This window comes from Salvelinus sp. IW2-2015, linkage group LG4q.1:29 (assembly GCF_002910315.2).
Source record: "Salvelinus sp. IW2-2015 linkage group LG4q.1:29, ASM291031v2, whole genome shotgun sequence".
NCBI classification, from domain to species: Eukaryota; Metazoa; Chordata; class Actinopteri; order Salmoniformes; family Salmonidae; genus Salvelinus; species Salvelinus sp. IW2-2015.
In genome coordinates, this window is record NC_036842.1 from 33,754,585 (window position 1) to 33,773,578 (window position 18,994).

The 18,994-nt window shown below is 44.7% G+C and overlaps 1 protein-coding gene across 4 annotated transcripts in view; it reads left to right on the forward strand.

The window, feature by feature from the left end:
* setx (senataxin) overlaps window positions 1-18,994 on the forward strand; it is a 49,840-nt gene that overhangs the window by 20,195 nt on the left and 10,651 nt on the right. The window contains exons 7-19 of one of the 4 annotated variants that reach the window (XM_023984487.2): window positions 216-396; window positions 493-580; window positions 2,116-5,673; window positions 5,893-6,001; window positions 6,156-6,329; window positions 10,656-10,879; window positions 11,093-11,245; window positions 11,474-11,621; window positions 11,800-11,901; window positions 11,998-12,110; window positions 12,455-12,526; window positions 14,275-14,424; window positions 17,028-17,135. In XM_023984487.2, the coding sequence (XP_023840255.1) occupies window positions 216-396; window positions 493-580; window positions 2,116-5,673; window positions 5,893-6,001; window positions 6,156-6,329; window positions 10,656-10,879; window positions 11,093-11,245; window positions 11,474-11,621; window positions 11,800-11,901; window positions 11,998-12,110; window positions 12,455-12,526; window positions 14,275-14,424; window positions 17,028-17,135 (5,180 nt within the window). The remainder of the gene's footprint in view (window positions 1-215; window positions 397-492; window positions 581-2,115; window positions 5,674-5,892; window positions 6,002-6,155; window positions 6,330-10,655; window positions 10,880-11,092; window positions 11,246-11,473; window positions 11,622-11,799; window positions 11,902-11,997; window positions 12,111-12,454; window positions 12,527-14,274; window positions 14,425-17,027; window positions 17,136-18,994) is intronic. The other 3 variants (XM_023984488.2, XM_023984490.2, XM_023984489.2) reach the window with 3 other exon arrangements.

Below are 18,994 nucleotides of genomic sequence, written 5' to 3' on the forward strand. Positions count from 1 at the left end.
CATTTCAGCCCTTGCCCTAGGAACTGGGAAAGAGCCCTGACTGTGAGCATAGGCTGTGGGATTGTGATGTTAGTTGGGAGCAAAGATATGTAGGGAGTAGCCCAGCACTGCCTTGTACACAAGTATGTACCAGTGCTTAACCATAGTCCAACACAGATAAAAATGAACCTTCCTAAATGACTTAGCTCGTAATATGTTAACGTTTATTTCCCCAGATGAAGAACCATCCAACGAGATGGATCCCTTCTGGCCAGTCTTGCAATGTTTTATGGTGATCTTGGATTGTTTGGGCTCCAGGTTTTGGGGTCAGATTGAGCCATCCCAAGCCTTCCAGGCCATCACACAAAGCCCTAGCTACTCTGCAGAGCTCGAGAGCATCAGACAACAAACCATGATGTACGTGTCACTCTTTATCTTGCCTTGAATTCTTTCATATTGTTATTTCTTCCAAGTTAAGCATATGGTTGATACTATTCTTCTTTTGCTCCGTAGATCACGGGTTAAAACAGAAACTACATGTGATGATGACATGGTGACCTGCAGTCAGATGGTATATGACAGTAACAACAAAGTGAGCAAGGTAATAACATCCATCTGTTGCATTTGTATATTATTAGTTGTACCTAATTCTTCGATGTACATCTGTGGTTAGTGTTGTGCACTTGAAGCTTTCCCAAAACATGACCTTTAGCGTAAAAAGCACGATGCGGAACAACAAACCGCTTTAACAAGCTCTTCTCAAGCTATTCTCCCTGATCTTTCTTACAGAAGGATTCAAAGCTTGTTTCATGTGCTACCAGTCAAGAGCGTCCGCTAGTCAGGGACAGTGAGGTTATTTATTGTGAACTGTCTTTGCCTCTCTAGGGAGTGTGGGACGGTAGCGTCCCACCTGGCCAACATCCGGTGAAGTTGCAGAGAGCAAATTTCAAATTAAATTGCTATAAATATTTAACTTTCATGAAATCACAAGTGTAATACATCAAAATAAAGCTTAACTTGTTGTTAATCCAGCCGCCGTGTCAGTTTTCAAAAAGGCTTTACGGCGAAAGCAAACCATGCGTTTATCTTAGGACAGCGCTCAGCACACAAAACATTACATACAGTTACCAGCCAAGTAGATGAGTCACGAATGTCAGAAATAGCAATAAAATTAAATAAATAATAATAATAATAATAAAAATCACTTTTGATCTTCATATGGTTGCACTCAAGACTCCCAGTTACACAATAAATGTTTGTTTTGTTCGGTAAAGTATATCCAAAAACCTCAATTTTGTTGGAGTGTTTTGTTCAGTAATCCAAAGGCTCAAATGCGGTCACAACAGGCAGACGAAAATTCCAAATAGTACCGGTAAAGTTCGTAGAAACATGTCAAACGATGTTTATAATCAATCCTCAGGTTTTTAGCCTAAATTATCGATAATATTTCAACCGGACAATAGCGGCGTCAATATAAAATAAAAACAAGAAAGGTGCGCTCTCGGTCGTGTGCAGCAAACAGCTCTGGGGACATCCCACTATCCACTCACTCAAAGTTGTCATTCTCCCTAATTTCTCAGAATAAAAGCCTGAAACAATGTCTAAAGACTGTTCACAACTAGTGGAAGCCATAGGGAATGGAATCTGGGTCCTATCCCTTTAAATGGTGGATAGGCTTTCATTGGAAAAAGAGTCATTTCAAAATAATGGCACTTCCTGGATTGATTTTCATCAGGTTTTCGCTTGCCATTTCAGTTCTGTTATACTCACAGACATTATTCAAACAGTTTTAGAACCTTTGGAGTGTTTTCTAACCAAATCAAATATGCATATCCTAGCTTCTGGGCCTGAGTAGCAGGCAGTTTACTTTGGGAACGCTTTTCATCTGGAGGTGAAAATAGTGCCCCCTACCCTAGTGAGGTTAATAGGAATGAATAACCCAACCTGAGTTAAACATGTGGGGTACATCTGTGTGCAGTGGCCTTTAGTTTGATGGAGCCACTCCAGGCGTGACACATGGTTTTATTAAATGTCATATTACAAAATACATTGAGTTGGTAGAAGGTATGTTAACTTCCTATGCATTTCTGTAATCTTATGTAATACCATGTTATGTATTACTATTTTATTTTGTAGGGAAGCAGACGCTCACGTGGTGTGGCTAGCAATGTGGTCTATGAGGATATGAGTTCTCTGGTCACTCTCCTGCATTCAGAAGTGGGACAGGCATTGCGTGTGCATGACAGCACATTTCTCTGGTTCATCCCCTTTGTGAAATCTGTTATGGACCTTGACGAACACAGCGTCCTATACATTACTGAGGTTGTCCACTACCTATGTGGGGAGATCAGCACAGACCTCCCGACGCCCCAGGTTTGCATATGTGACAAAGTCACAGAGTTCTTCACTCTTATTCTGGTCCATATCATCGAATTGCACCTGGGGAGTGGCCGCATGAACATGCTCTATTACTGCGCTCCTAAGTGGGTGGGCGTGTTGGTGAAATGTTCCACCCTGCCTGGTGACGCTTTCGTCCATACCTCGGAAGGTCCAGTTTCTCACTCGGTGTCTTCCACATCCTCCTTAAGGGTCAGTGTGCCCCGAAAGGCCTCTACTAGCAGGGCTGTTCCACAGGCATGCATGCATATCATCCGGTCCCTGCTGAAGGAAGGGACCAGGCTGAACCCCAACAGCAAGTGCCACCACTTCCTGAACCGTCTGAACAAGCACCTCAGAGAAGGGCAACAGAGGGAGTGGAAGCTGATTAGGTCGGAGATTCAGGAGCTTCAGATCTGTCTGAAGGACTATGTCAAGATGATGATGAACAGGCCAACCATAAGTACTTCTCCACCTGAACCGCTGAACATTGAGGCAGGGCCTGTGGCACCAACCACACCACCACTTCAGTCAAGCAATGACCCCTCGGGACCTAGCAGCTTAGCTGAATTTAACCCTCCTATAAAACGGGAAGGGTTGTGGGATGATGTCGAAGGCAGTACATCTGGTGGTGGGGGTTCTAATGGAGTTCAGAGTGGGTGGGACATAGACCTAGCGTTGCTGAAAAAGGAGCCCCTAACCCCTGAAGAGGAGTTTGTAGAGCCGACTAATGATTCTAGACCAACCCAAGACAACGTAACTTCCTTGAGGGCAGATCCAGAGAAAATACAGGTGATCAAATCCAGACTCGGCCAGCTTATGACCAAGAAGTCCAAGTCTGAGAGAGCCAGGCCCTCTGTAGGGCTCAGTGAATTCGGTAAAGAGAAACCTGAAAATCTGTTGACTAGCCGTAGAGAGGAGGCATCCAACCTCCACGGCATTAGCCGGCCCCCCCCATGCCTCCAAGAATCCGTGGACAATGTGCCCCTCTCTGTTTTAAAAAGTAATCTTAAAGGGAAAGAAGGCTCCAAATCCTCACGAGATCGGAGTAAAGGAAACTCGAGACAATTTGACCGACCACAATCTCCACCAAAGTCAACTTCTGATGTAATTGTTATATCTGATGACGAGGCTACATTAGATGTTGTTAGAGCAAGAAGTACTGAGAGTTTTTCTAAGACCTCCCAAATAAAAAATGAACCAGATGCCTCTGACCAGAATCCTAGTCCCTGGCGTGATTACGATGGAGACATGAGTGAGTCTCAGGTGTTTGAATTTGAAACACAGGAAGATATGGCCTCTGCCTGGTCCAACAGAGATTCGGAAAGTAACATACCACCCGAAAAGCTCAAAGAAAATAGCCCTGTCAGTCCAACTTCAAGAGAGCCTTTATCAAGCTGGGAATGTGATACACAACCGATCTATGACGAGGATATTGAAAGAGCCTGTCAGCAGGTTGAGAAGGAGCTTGAGAAGCCTAAGACCCCACCTCAAGGGCTCAAACGGGCCATTGTTGTCAAAAAAAGAAATCTTCTTGTTGATGCAAAACCATTGGCCTCCAAGTGCCTGAGCAAGAAACCTACGGTGGTAGAAAAACTAATCAAAGAGCCTGTGAAGGATGCGACCCATGCAGTCACACCGCCATTGAGAAATTGCAGTTCAACGGTACGTTCAAACAGACTGGACACTGAGACACACTTTTCCTTAACCACATCAGCCATCTCACGCAAAACGTCATTAACTCCAGCCATTGTCCCTCCTAAAAAAGTCAGAAAAGCCACAGAGCCTGTGTCCACAGCTGAGAAGCTTGGCCTTAAGAAGAAGGTGCGAAAGGCCTTTGATCTCTCCCAGGGATCACGTGATATTGTTGGTGATCTGAGGCACCACGGCGCTACAGTCAATGTCCCACAGGCCAAGAAGCCTACCCGACAGACCAAGAGGTCGAAGGTGACCTTCCCTCAGAAGAGAGTGGTCAAAGGGAGTAACAATAAGCTGTTCCAGTTCTTCAGGCAGAGCAAGCAGGCATTGGGAGCTGGAATCTCTGCAAAGGCAGAGCCAATGAAGAGAAATCCAAAAAAGATTGATGAAATTCAAACTCCCAGTTTTGTTACAGAGGAGGACGATGAAGATGAGGACCTGCAGTGTTCCCAGCTAGATCCTACCCGTCATGAGGAACAGCTGACGGTCAATTGCAGCTCTCAAAGAGCCAATGAGAACAAACCAGCATCCTCCAATACAGTGAGTAGTGTGGTGTCCAACATGGACAGGCAGATCTCTCCATACTTTCAAAGGAATGATGATGTCACACCTGGACCTTCTGGTCAAGTCCCCAAAAGCAATGAAGGTGAAGATTATGATGCAGAATGGATGTACCTCACCCAAATGGAGCCAACTGAAATGGAGATGTGCTCGCAGCTGGAGGAGGAGGAAGAAGAGTTATTCTACACACAGCGGGACCCTGTAGACATGGACATTGACGCAGACAGCCAGATGCCCTTTGAGGAAAAAGGAGGATCTTCAGACTGGACATGGCCTAAACAGGCAAACGAAGGGCAAGAGGCTCCACTTGCCACACAGACTTTTAAGAAACCGCATACTCCGCCACCCTCGCGCTCTAGCTTGACTCAGGATGATGATCGCTTGTTCCTGAAACCAGGAATGTCTCCTATGTCTGTTAAAAAGGCCAAGCCGTCCACCACCAAGATCTACGCAACCTCAAGCTCTAGGAGTGCCTCCTTGGTGCAAGAGATGGAGAGGACTGCCAATGCTCCATTGTCGGCTTCTTCTGCCCCTGCTGGAAGAGGTAGGCCTACCCGGCCAGTTGTGCCTGCCCGGCCAGTTGTGCCAGCACGAAGTCCCTGTGTACGACAACCACCTCCTTATCCAGAGGTTGGTCAGTCTCTTCCACTGAATCGACTCTTATACAAACCCATTGCACCACAACTACCACCTAAACCCAATCCACCAAAACAACCACCACCCAGACCTGAACAAAACATCCCCCGTCCACCTGGCCAGCCCCTCCGCCCTATCCAGCACAGCAACATAGGTTCCACCCCCCAGCCCTCCACCTCCAGTCACTATGGCCCTTCCCGAAGTCAGATGCCCAACCCAGAGGTTGGCTTCAGATTTGACACCAACTACCTAATTCAACACATCCTGAAATGGACCTTTGATATGTTCAGTAACTACAAGCAGTTTGGTATACCCTCTGAGGTATGTGAGTTACCGTTGATGGAAGTAGGCTTCAGCTTCAGCTCTTATGATGAATACTACAAGACCTTTTACCCCCTGCTTCTCACCAACACTTTCGAGGAGGTGAGTAGTCAATTTGTTACGGAATAGATTGTGTAACTCGTAACTCTGCTATGGTGCATTTAGGCTGTAGGCAACTGAGAAGAATGGTCAGTCTAGCATTACAAAGGTATTTGACGTTTTGACAAATTTTAGTTGTGAGTAATGAGTCACAACAGTTTTTAATGGCAATCTCTTGGAGTTGATATTTTCTATTAAGGTCAAATTCTCTTCTCATCAAAGCTTGCAGGTGAATGGCTAAAGAACAAGGAATCAGGAAAGGTGATAACTCAGAATTTAAAAGTTGTCGCACACGAGTACAGCCACAGTGTTTGGAATGTCAGTTTTACAGGTAAGCTTAAGTAACCAATTTTTTTATATTGTTTATGCTAACCATTTAAAAACAACAATGCTTGAAGCTTGCACTAGAATCTACATACTGTAAACAATTGTTAATTGTGACGTTGTACCAAAGCTGAGCCACGTAACGAACCTATTGTTTTCAGCGAGCATTACTGCCAGTGATGACTCCCGTCAGATGTACCCTAGGGAGGAGGACCTGGTCATTCTGTGGCTGCCCCAGAATACAGGTGCTTACCCATGGCATGAGCAGGGCTTCTTGGATCCCCAAGAACAATTTGGCTATGTGCAGAGATCCAATGTCTGCAACGGAGGCGTGGGTGAGTACATTTGTGTGTAAGAGGCCAGGAAGTGATAGGCTTACTGAGGGAAGGGGATTGTAATTGCTATGGAAAGACAAGTTGAATAGAAAAAAATGTAAATCAACATAAATTCTTAAATTGATAGTATGAGATTTTGGCAATTCATTTATCCTTAACTTCTGCTGTATGCGATTTTATAACTTAAAAAAAAAAATGGTTCAAGGACATCTGGTGTATAAGAAGCAATTATTGGTGCCATGATTGTCCATTCGGGAAGTATTATTTTGTGGTTTTGATGTCTTCGCTATTAGTCTGCAATGTAGACAATAGTAAAAGTAAAGAAACCCTTGAATGAGTAGGTGTCAACTTTTGACTGGTACTGTATATACCCACAGGGCATTTGGAAAGTATTCAGACCCCTTCACTTTCTCCACGTGTTGTTACATTACAGCCTTATTCTAAAATGTATGAATTCGTTTTTTCCCCCTCAATTCTCACACACTACCCCATAATGACAAAGTAAAAACAGGGTTTTAGAAATATTTGCAGAAGTATTAAAATTAAGCAACTGAAATATTACATTTACATACGTTTTCAGACCCTTGACTCGGTACTTTGTTGAAGCACCTTTGGCAGCAATTACAGCCTTGTCTTCTTGGTTATGACGCTACAAGCCTGGCACATCTGTGTTTGGGAAGTTTCTCCCATTCTTCTCCGCAGATCATTTCAAGCTATGTCAGGTTGGATGGGTAGCGTCACTGCACAGTTATGTTCAGGTCTCCCCAGAGATGTTCGATAGGGTTCAAGTCTGGGCTCTGGCTGGGCCACTCAAGGACATTCAGAGACAACCTGAAGCTACTTGTGTGTTGTCTTGGCTGTATTCTTAGGGTCATTTTCCTGTTGGATGGTAAGCCTTCGCCCCAGTCTGAGGTGCTGAGCACTCTAGAGCAGGTTTTCATCAAGGATCTCGCTGTACTTTGATCCGTTCATCTTGGCCTCGATCCTGACTCGTCTCCCAGTCCCTGATGCTGAAAAACATTCCCACAGCATGATGATGCTGCAACCACCATGCTTCACCATAGGGATGGTATTGGCCAGGTGATGAGCGGTGCCTGGTTTCCTCCAGACGTGGCGCTTGCATTCAGAGTTCAATCTTGGTTTCATCAGACCAGAGAATCTTGTTTCTCATGGTCAGAGTCCTTTAGGTGCCTTTTGGTAAACACCAAGCGGGCTATCGTGCCATTTACTGAGTGTCTTCTGTCTGGCCACTCTACCATATAGGCCTGATTGGAGGTGGGCTGCTGAGATGGTTGTCCTCCTGGAAGGTTCTCTCATCTCCACAGACGAGCTCTGTCAGTGACCATCAGGTTATTGGTCGCCTCCCTGACCAAGGCCCTTGTCCTCCGATTGCTCAGTTTTGCCAGGTGGCTAGCTCTAGGAAGAGCTCCGGCGCATCCTGTTGATCATCTTTGATGTTTCTACAACTTTTTTTTAAATTATTTTTTTAAATTTTATCCCCTTTTCTCCCCAATTTTTCGTGGTATCCAATCGCTAGTAATTACTATCTTGTCTCATCGCTACAACTCCCGTACGGGCTCGGGTGAGACGAAGGTCGAAAGCCACGCGTCCTCCGAAGCACAACCCAACCAAGCCGCACTGCTTAACACAGCGCGCCTCCAACCCGGAAGCCAGCCGCACCAATGTGTCTGAGGAAACACCGTGCACCTGGCCCCCTTGGTTAGCGCGCACTGCGCCCGGCCCGCCACAGGAGTCGCTGGAGCGCGATGAGACAAGGATATCCCTACCGGCCAAACGCTCCCTAACCCGGACGACGCTAGCCCAATTGTGCGTCGCCCCACGGACCTCCCGGTCGCGGCAGGCTGCGACAGAGCCTGGGCGCGAACCCAGAGACTCTGGTGGCGCAGCTAGCACTGCGATGCAGTGCCCTAGACCACTGCGCCACCCGGGAGGCCGATGTTTCTACAACTTGATTGGAATCCACCTGTGGTAAATTCAATTGATAGGACATGATTTGGAAAATCACACATCTGTCTGTATAAGGTCCCACAGTTGGCAGTGAATGTCAGAGAAAAAAACAAGCGATGAGGTCGAAGGAATTATCCGTAGAGCACTGAGACAGGATTGTGTCGAGGCACACATCTGGGAAAGAGTACCAAAACTTTGCTTCAGCATTGAAGGTCCCCAAGTACACAGTGGCCTCATCATTCTTAAATGGAAGAACCACTAAGACTCTTCCTACAGATAGCCGCCCGGCCAAAATGAGTAATCGGAGGACAAGGGCAGGGAGGTGACGAAGAACCCGATGGTCACTCTGACAGAGTTCCTTTGTGGAGATGGTTGTCCTTCTGGAAGATTCTCCGCAGCACTCCACCAATCAGGCCTTTATGGTAGAGTGGCCAGACGGAAGCCACTCCTCAGTAAATGGCACATGACAGCCGCTTGGAGTTTGCCAAAAGGCACCGAAAGGACTCCGACCTTGATAAACAAGATTCTCTGGTCTGAAATCAGAATCGAACTCCTTGACCTGAATGACAAGCGTCACGTCTGGAGTAAACCTGGCACCATCCCTACGGTGAAGCATTGTGGCGGCAGCATCATGCTGTGGGGATGTTTTTCAGCTGCAGAGACTGGGAGATTCTTCAGGATCGAGGGAAAGATGAATGGAGGAAAATACAGAGATCCTTGATAACCTGCTCCAGAGCGCTCATGACTTCAGACTGGGGCAAAGGTTCGCCTTCCAACAGGACAATGACCCTAAGCACACAGGCAAGACAACGCAGGAGTGGCTTCGGGACTCAAAAGTCTCAATGTCCTTTAGTGGCCTGGCCCCAGCCCGGACTTCAAATGTATTTATATAGCCCTTCGTACATCAGCTGATATCTCAAAGTGCTGTACAGAAACCCAGCCTAAAACCCCAAACAGCAAGCAATGCAGGTGTAGAAGCACGGTGGCTGGGAGAAACTCCCTAGAAAGGCCAAAACCTAGGAAGAAACCTAGAGGAACCAGGCTATTAGGGGTGGCCAGTCCTCTTCTGGCTGTGCCGGGTGGAGATTGTAACAGAACATGGCCAAGATGTTCAAATGTTCATAAATGACCAGCATGGTCAAATAATAATCACAGTAGTTGTCGAGGGTGCAGGAAGTCAGCACCTCAGGAGTAAATGTCAGTTGGCTTTTCATAGCCGATCATTCAGAGTATCTCTACCGCTCCTGCGGTCTCTAGAGAGTTGAAAACAGCAGGTCTGGGACAGGTAGCACATCCGGTGAACAGGTCAGGGTTCCATAGCCGCAGGCAGAACAGTTGAAACTGGAGCAGCAGCACGGCCAGGTGGACTGGGGACAGCAAGGAGTCGTCATGCCAGGTAGACCTGAGGCATGGTCCTAGGGCTCAGGTCCTCCGAGAGAGAGAATGAAAGAGAGAATTAAAGAGAGCATACTTAAATTCACACAGGACACCGGATAAGACAGGAGAAGTACTCCAGATATAACAAACTGACCCTAGCCCCCCGACACAAACTACTGCAGCATAAATACTGGAGGCTGAGACAGGAGGGGTCAGGAGACACTGTGGCCCCATCCGATGATACCCCCGGACAGGGCCAAACAGGAAGAATACTTGAACCCGAGAGAACTGAAAATACAGTTGAAGTCGGACGTTTACATATACTTAGTTTGGAGTCAGTAAGACTTGTTTTTCAACCACTCCACAAATTTCTTGTTAACCTCTCTGGGATATGTGGGACGGTAGCGTCCCACCTGGCCAACATCCGGTGAAAATGCAGAGCGCCAAATTCAAATAAATTACTATAAAAATTCAACTTTCATGAAATCACACATTCAATATACCAAATTATAGCTACACTTGTTGTTAATCCAGCCAACGTGTCATATTTCAAAAATGCTTTACGGCGAAAGCGAACAATGCTATTATCTGAGCATAGCACCCCAGCTAACAATCACAGACCATTATATTTCAACCCTCCCGGCGCGACACAAAACGCAGAAATAAAAATATAATTCATGCTTTACCTTTGACAAACTTCTTCTGTTGGCACTCCAATATGTCTCATAAACATCACAAATGGTCCTTTTGTTCGATTAATTCCGTCAATATATATCCAAAATGTCCATTTATTTGGCACGTTTGATCCAGAAAAGCACAGGTTCCAACTTGTACAACGTGACTACAAAATTTCTCAAAAGTTACCTGTAGGCTTTGTCCAAACATTTCCAACTACTTTTGTAATAGAACTTTGGGTATTTTTTTTATTTTTTATTTTTATTATTATTATTATTTTTATTTTTTTTCTTTGCTGCCCTTCAGGCCAGTGCCCAACTCTGAACCTGATGATAAAGACCCTGGGGAATGTGACGTTGGCGAACAAGCAGGCAGTGCGCTGTGATGTGGTGGGCTCCCTGGTCAGCACCTTGAGGGAGTTCAGGGCAATCTGTCTGCTCAATGGCAGCTCTATGCTCAAGCCCCTCCTGGCCCCACATGTCTCCTACTTCCAACCTGGCCCGGAGGTCATCCCCAGCCTCAACCTGCCTGTAAGAAACCTTTTGAGTAGGGAGTGTTTGGGGTTTTAAAAGGAAAGTTATTCCTTTGTGGAACTATTGGATAACCAACTACTGAGGATTTGTGACTTTACTTTTAAGTCTGACATGACTAATTGTTTTTGTTTAATTTGAGGTGGCCCTTACATGTGTAAAAATGGCCTTGTATACATGTAAACAGTATGTCTGTATGATGTGTTTGCCCAGGATTATAACCTAGACCAGGTGAGGGCGGTGAGAACCGGTTTGTCCGTCATCAGGAACCAGCAACTCGCCCCAAAAATCTGCCTGATACACGGACCCCCAGGAACGGGAAAGAGCAAAACCATCGTGGGCCTGCTGCAAAAGCTGTTCTCTGAGGTACGCTGTTTGCTTTGTTTCTGGACACTGTGTTTTGTTGTTCAACCCTGGGCTAAGGTCATTAGACACAAGGAGACATTTTCAAGAACAAATTAACTTTTCTTTTGCTCTAGTGTTTTTTAGTGTTTCTTTTTCTTTCCTATTGCACAACCTTGGCTTAAAGGCATTGTGAAATTCTAACTTTCATATAATTCCCAGTGTTCCCCTCATTCTCATAACCATCTCCAGGGAGTACAGAGCATGGCTCCTCCAGGGAGCAGGCAATCTGAACCCCGCCGCATGAGGGTCCTCCTGTGTGCCCCGTCCAACGCCGCCATCGACAACCTGATGAAGAAGATTATCCCAGTTTTCAAGGAGAAGTGCAAGAACATCCAGGGTACGCTACCTCAACTATGGAAATCCTCAAAAATTGGTGAACTGTGAATAGATGAATGAAATATGCCTATTTGGAAAAATTAAATGGGTAAAAAGTTACAAGGCAATTGAACCACAAATGATTGTTTCACGGAACTGATATGGTGAAGTTGACATTGTCCTGGATGGCTTTCTTAAAGGTAACTGTGGGGACATCAATCTGGTGAGGCTTGGGAACGAAAGGACCATCTCCAAGAATTTAAAACCTTTTAGCCTGGACAGTCAGGTGAAAAACAAAACACGTGAGTCTGGAGAGCGTGCGCGGGCACAAGTATGCATGCACCTTCCTCAAATCACCTCAATAAAAAAACACGTGTTTTGTCCCTTTTCACCTGCAGAAAAAGCCCAAATGTCACAGGAACTAGACATCCACCGGCACAGAGCGCAGCTGGACGAGAGCATAGACAAGATCTCCAAGATGTTGCCAAAACTGCAAAAGAAAGAGGAAATGGTACATGCATGCTTCCCCCAGCAGAGGCTACCAGAAGGCTGGCCACACCTACAGTTACCCAAATCTCCTGTTCTACTCTGTGGGCTCTTACTTTAATTATGGGCCTCTGTTCAGACGCGTTTACAGTCGACATGGGTTTGAATCCAACCCACTGCCCTTTCACTCACCCTCTTTCAATCTCCCCTATCTTTCCAACACTATCTCTTCAATTAGAAATGGCAAAAGGAGTGGGATTGCCCCACTCCTTAAAATACCTTTAAAAATATGATGGAATGGCATGTTTTTACATTTTTCTGCTTTTCATGATTTCTCTCTTCCTGCGTCTTCCATTGGCTGGTGTGTAGTACCATGAGCTGGCAATGCAGAAGTACAGACTGCTCCAAGAGAGACAGAAACTCAGCTCCCAACTCAAACAAGTAAGGTCCTCAATCACATGACCATTATATACACTACATGTCAAAAGATTTAGAACACCTACTCATTCAAGGGTTTTTCTTGGTTTACGATTCTCTACATTGTAGAATAATAGTGAAGATATCAACACTATGAAATAACACATATGGAATCATGTAGTAACCAAAAAAGTGTTCAATCAAAATATATTTGAGTTTCTTCAAATAGCCACCCTTTGCCTTGATGACAGCTTTGCACACTCTTGGCTTTCTCAACCAGATTCATGAGGTAGTCACCTGAAATGCATTTCAGTTAACAGGTGTGCCTTAAAAGTTTGTGGAATTTCTTTCTTTCTTAATGCGTTTGAGCCAATCAGTTGTGTTGTGACAAGGTGGGGGGGTATTCAAAAGATAGTCCAATTTGGTAAAAGACCAAGTGCTTATTTGAGATGTTCCTTCCATAATATGGAAAGTTGAATGACAGTCCTTTAAGACATGGAGGTCAATCAATGTGGAAAATTTCAAGAACTTTGAAAGTTTCTTGAAGTGAAGTTGCAGAAACCATCAAGCGCTATGATGAAACTGGATCTCACGAGGACCGCCTCAGAAATGGAAGACCCAGAGTTCCTCTGCTGCAGAGGATAAGTTCATTAAAGTTCCCAGCCTTAGAAATTGCAGGTTAAATAAATGCTTCAGAGTTCAAGTAACAGACACATCTCAACATCAACTGTTCAGAGGAGACTGCGTGAATCAGGCCTAAATGGTCGAATTGATGCAAAGGAACCTCTACTGAAGGACACCAATAAGAAGAGTCTTGCTTGGGCCAAGAACCACGTGCCGTGGACGTTAGACCGGTGGGAATTTGTCCTTTGGTCTAGAGTACAAATTGGAGATTATTGGTTCCAACCGCCTTATCTTTGTGAGATGCGGTGCGGGTGAATGGATGGTCTCCGCATGTGTATTTCCCACCGTAAAGCATGGAGGATGTGTGGGTGTGCTTTGCTGGTGACACTGTCTGTGATTTGATTTAGAATTCAAGGCACACTTAACCAGCATGGCTACCACAGCATTCTGAGGCAATACGCCATCCCATGTGGTTTGCGCCTAGTGGGGCTATCGTTTTGGTTTTCAACAGGACAATGACCCAACACACCTCCAGGCTGTGTAAGGGCTATTTTACCAAGGAGAGTGGAGTGATGCATCAGATGACCTGGCCTCCACAATCCCCCGACCTCAACAAAATTGACATGGTTTGGGCTGAGTCGGTCCGCAGAGTGAAGGAAAAGCAGCCAAGTGCTCAGCATATGTGGGAACTCCTTCAAGAATGTTGGAATAGCATTCCAGGTGAAACTGGTTGAGAGAATGCCAAGCGTATGTAAAGCTGTCATCAAGGCAAAGGGTGGCTACTTTGAAGATTCGTCTAAAAATATATATTTCAAAAAAAGTTCCATGTGTTATTTCATAGTTTTGATGTCTATTATTCTACAATGTAGAAAATAGTATAAAATAAAGAAAAACCCTTGAATGAGTAGGTGTTCTAAATATTATGACCGGTAGTGTACAGAGATGATGACCTTAGCAACTTTGTCATGTGTATAAGGGCTCATTAGATGAGTTATTAAGGATGGATTAAAGAAAGGAGAAACAAAGCTTTGATGGGAAAGACTTCTAGTTAGAAATGCTTCTTTCTCTCTCATAACCCTCATGCTTTCTCTTCCCTCTTTCTGTCGAACTCGTTCTCTACATTTTTCTCTTCTTCCTCCCACTATCAGTCTCGCAGTAAGACGCAGGAAACCCAGGCCCAGGTACTGCAGGATGCCCATGTGGTCTGCTGCACCTTGAGCACCAGCGGCAGCACCATCCTGGAGTCGGCGTTCCGGCGCCTGGGACACAAGCCCTTTATCTGCATCATCGTGGACGAGGTCAGATTTTGGAGCTCCTATACTTTGGCTGCATTTCAATAGTTGTTCCATCTACCAAAGTGGTCCTGGAGACTCACGGTGTGCAAGCGCACTAGGCTGCTGCAGCACCCATAACTCACGTTGGTGCCACAAATGAGAAGCAGAAAATATTTTGTGCTGTTTTTGGACATTGATTAGCGATTATCAAGGACTTTCACACAGAGATACCAAAATATGTGTGGAGGCTACAAAAGAACTTCATAGGCTAATTATCTGATTATGGGGTTTGAATAACACGAGGTACAAAATCATTGCTAGCTCTTAAAGGGGCAGTAGCCTTTGGTAGTACAATTTTCAATATCAGCATAATTTAATCTGTAGTTATTCTTTTATCATGTTACCAATAATATTTACATGTAAATGTTCTTGATTATAATCGTTATATCTTTTAACTAAATGCTGTCATTTAGCTTCCAAAATGTAAGTAGGTACAGAGCATTCAGAAATTATTCAGAACCGTTGACTTTTTCCACATTTTGTTACGTTTTCAGCCTTATTCTAAAATGAATGAAATAAGAATGTTCCTCAATCTACACACAATATCCCATAGCGAGAACAGGTTTGTAGAAATTTTTGCAAATGTATTAAAAATAATAATAATCCCTTATTTACGTAAGTATTCAGACGCTTTATTATGAGACTTGAAATTGAGCTTAGGGGCATCCTATTTCCATTGATCATCCTTGATGTTTCTACGACTTGGAGTCCACATGTGGTAAATTCTATTGATTGGACATGATTTGGAAAGGCAAACAACTGTCTATCAAATGTATTTATATAGCCCTTCTTATATCAGATGAAATATCAAAGTGCTGTACAGAAACCCAGCCTAAAACCCCAAACAGCAAGCAATGCAGGTATAGAAGCACAGTGGCTGGGAAAAACTCCCTAGAAAGGCCAAAACCTAGGAAGAAACCTAGAGAGGAACCAGGCTATGAGGGGTGGCCAGTCCTCTTCTGGCTGTGCCGGGTGGAGATTGTAACAGAACATGGCCAAGATGTTCAAATGTTCTTAAATGACCAGCATGGTCAAATAATAATAATAATAATAATCACAGTAGTTGTCGAGGGTGCAACAAGTCAGCACCTCAGGAGTAAATGTCAGTTGGCTTTTCATAGCCGATCATTCAGAGTGTCTCTACCGCTCCTGCGGTCTCTAGAGAGTTGAAAACAGCAGGTCTGGGACAGGTAGCACATCCGGTGAACAGGTCAGGGTTCCATAGCCGCAGGCAGAACATTTGAAACTGGAGCAGCAGCACGGCCAGGTGGACTGGGGACAGCAAGGAGTCGTCATGCCAGGTAGTCCTGAGGCATGGTCCTAGGGCTCAGGTCCTCCGAGAGAGAAAGAGAGAATTAGAGAGAGCATACTTAAATTCACACAGGACACCGGATAAGACAGGAGAAATACTCCAGATATAACAAACTGACCCTAGCCCCCCGACACAAACTACTGCAGCATAAATACTGGCGGCTGAGACAGGAGGGGTCAGGAGGTCCATATAAGGTCCAACAGATGACAGTGCTTGTTAGAGCATAAACCAAGCCATGAGGTCGAAGGAATTGTCTGTAGAGCTCCGAGACAGCATTGTGTCGATGCACAGATCTGGGGAAGGGTACCAAAAAAATTCTGCCGCATTGAAGGTCCCCAAGAACACAATGGCCTCCCTCATTCTTAGCTGGAAGCAGTTTGGAACCACCAAGACTCTTCCTAGAGCTGGCCGCCCAGCCAAACTGAGCACTCGGGGGAGAAGGGCCTTAGTCAGGGAGGTGACCAAGAACCCGAATCTCAGACCATGAGAAACATTTTCTGTTCTGAAGAAGCCAAGATTGTCGTCTTTGGCCTGAATGCCAAGTGTCACGCCTGGAGGAAACATCATGCTGTGGGGATGTTTTTTGGTGGAAAGATGAACAGAGAAAAGTACAGAGATCCTTGATTAAAAACCTGATCCAGAGCACTCAGGACCTCAGACTGGGGCAAAGGTTCACCTTCCAACAGGACAACGACCCTAAGCACACAGCCAAGACAACGCAGGAGTGGCTTCGGGACAAGTCTCAATGTCTTTGAGCGGCCCAGCCAGATCCCGGACTTGAACCCCATCCAATATCTCAGGAGGGGCCATGAAAATGGCTGTGCAGACCCTTCACATGCAACCTGACAGCTTGAGAGGATCTGCGGAGAAGAATGGGAGAAACTCTCCAAATACAGGTGTGCCAAGCTTGTAGCGTCATACCCAAGAATACTAGGCTGTATTTGCTGCCAAAGGTGCTTTAACAAAGTACTGAGTAAAGGGTCTGAATACTTATGTAAATGTGATATTTCAGTTTAATTTAATACATTTGCAAAAAATCTACCTGTTTTTGCTTTGTCATTGTTGTGTGTAGATTGAGGCGGGGAGAAACACTTCCAATCAATTTTAGATTAAGGCTGTAATGTAACAATGTGGAAAAAGTCAAGGGGTCTGAATATTTTTCGAATGCACTTTGTGAAAACACCTTCACACTGCCTCAGTATGAATGTGAGAAACCAAGAGCATTTTTCCCCCAACACATTTCTGTGTGGTGCAGGCAGGGCAGGCCACCGAGACGGAGACTCTCATCCCTATGCGCTACCAGTGCAACGCCCTCATCCTGGTGGGAGACCCCCATCAGCTGCCCCCCACGGTTATCTCCCAGGTACTGCAGCGCACTGTCACTACCTGAAAATACACCTGCAAGAGATTTAAATTTAACTTGGCAAATCAGTTCAGAACAAATTCTTATTTACAATGACGGCCTACTGGGGAACACTGCCTTGTTCCGGGGCAGAAGGACAGATTTTTACCTTGTCAGTGGTTACTGGCCCAACGCTCTGACCACTAGGCTACCTGCCACCCCTATTCTTACTCATGTGAGTCTTTCAACACTTCTCAGGTCAATGATTCTGACTGATGATGAAACAGTAACTGTGTATTTTCATTGTGTTCCTCTGGCTGTTTGTTTCTCCCCATATATAGATATACAATACTAGTCAAAGGTTTGGACAACTACTCATTCAAGGGTTTTTCTTTATTTGTACTATTTTCTACATCGTCGAAAAATAGTGAATACATCAAAACTATGAAATAACACATATGGAATCATGTAGTAACCCAAAAAGTGTTAAACAAATCAACATATATTTTATATTTGCGGTTCTTCAATGTAACCACCCTTTTCCTTGACAGCTTTGCTTTCTCTCAGCCAGCTTTACGAGGTAGTCACCTGGAATGCATTCCCAACATTCTTGAAGGAGTTCCTACATGCTGAGCACCTGTTGGCTGCTTTACCTTCATTCTGCGGTCCAACTCAACCCAAACCATCTGAATTGGATTGAGGCCAGGTCATCTGATGCAACACTCCATCACTCTCCTTCTTGGTCAAATAGTGATTTTCTTTGCAGCAATTTGACCATGAAGGCCTGACTCAGTCTCCTCTGAACAGTTGATGATTGTTACTTAAACTCTGAAGCATTTATTTGGTCTGCAATTTCTGAGGCTGGTAACTTTAATGAACTCATCCTCTGCAGTAGAAGTAACTCTGGGTCTTCCTTTCCTGTGGCGGTCCTCATGAGAGCCAGTTTCATCATAGTGCTTAATGGTTTTTGCAAGTGCGCTTAAACTTGCAACGTTTTGGAAATTGTCCGCGTTGACTGACCCTCATGTCTTAAAGTGATGATGGAATGTCATTTCTCTTTGCTTATTTGAGCTCTTCTTACCATAATAAGGACTGGGTATTTTACCAAATAGGGATATCTTCTGTATACCACCCCTACAACACAACTGATTGGCTCAAACGCATTAAGAAGGAATGAAATTCCACAAATTAACTTTTAACAAGGCACACCTGTTAATTGAAATGCATTCCAGGTGACTACCTCATGACTCTGGTTGAGAGAAGACCAAGTGTGTGCCAAGCTGTCATCAAGGCAAAGGGTGGTTGATTTTGAAGAATCTCAAATATATTTTGATTGAACACTTTTGGTTACTGGACGATTCCGTATGTGTTATTTCGTAGTTTTGATGTCTTCACTATTTTTCTAAAATGTAGAAAATAGTAAAAATAAAGAAACCCTCCAATGAGTATGTGTCCAAACTTTTGACTGGTACTGTACATTAACCTCTCTAGGCTAGATGGGACGCTACCGTCCCACCTGACCAACATCCTGTGAAATGGCAGAGCTCCAAATTCAAATTAAATTACTAAAAATATTAAACTTTCATGAATTCACGCATGCAATACACCAAATTATAGCTACACTTGTTGTTAATCCAGCCAACGTGTCACATTTCAAAAAGGCTTTACGGAGAAAGCAAACCATGCTATTTTCTGAGGACAGCACCCCATCAAACAAACACAGACAATCATATTTCATTCCGCCAGGCGCGACACGAAACTCAGAAATAAAGATATAATTCATGCCTTACCTTTGACGAGCTTCTTCTGTTGGCACTCCAATATGTCCCATAAACATCACAAATGGTCCTTTTGTTCGATTAATTCCGTCGTTATATATC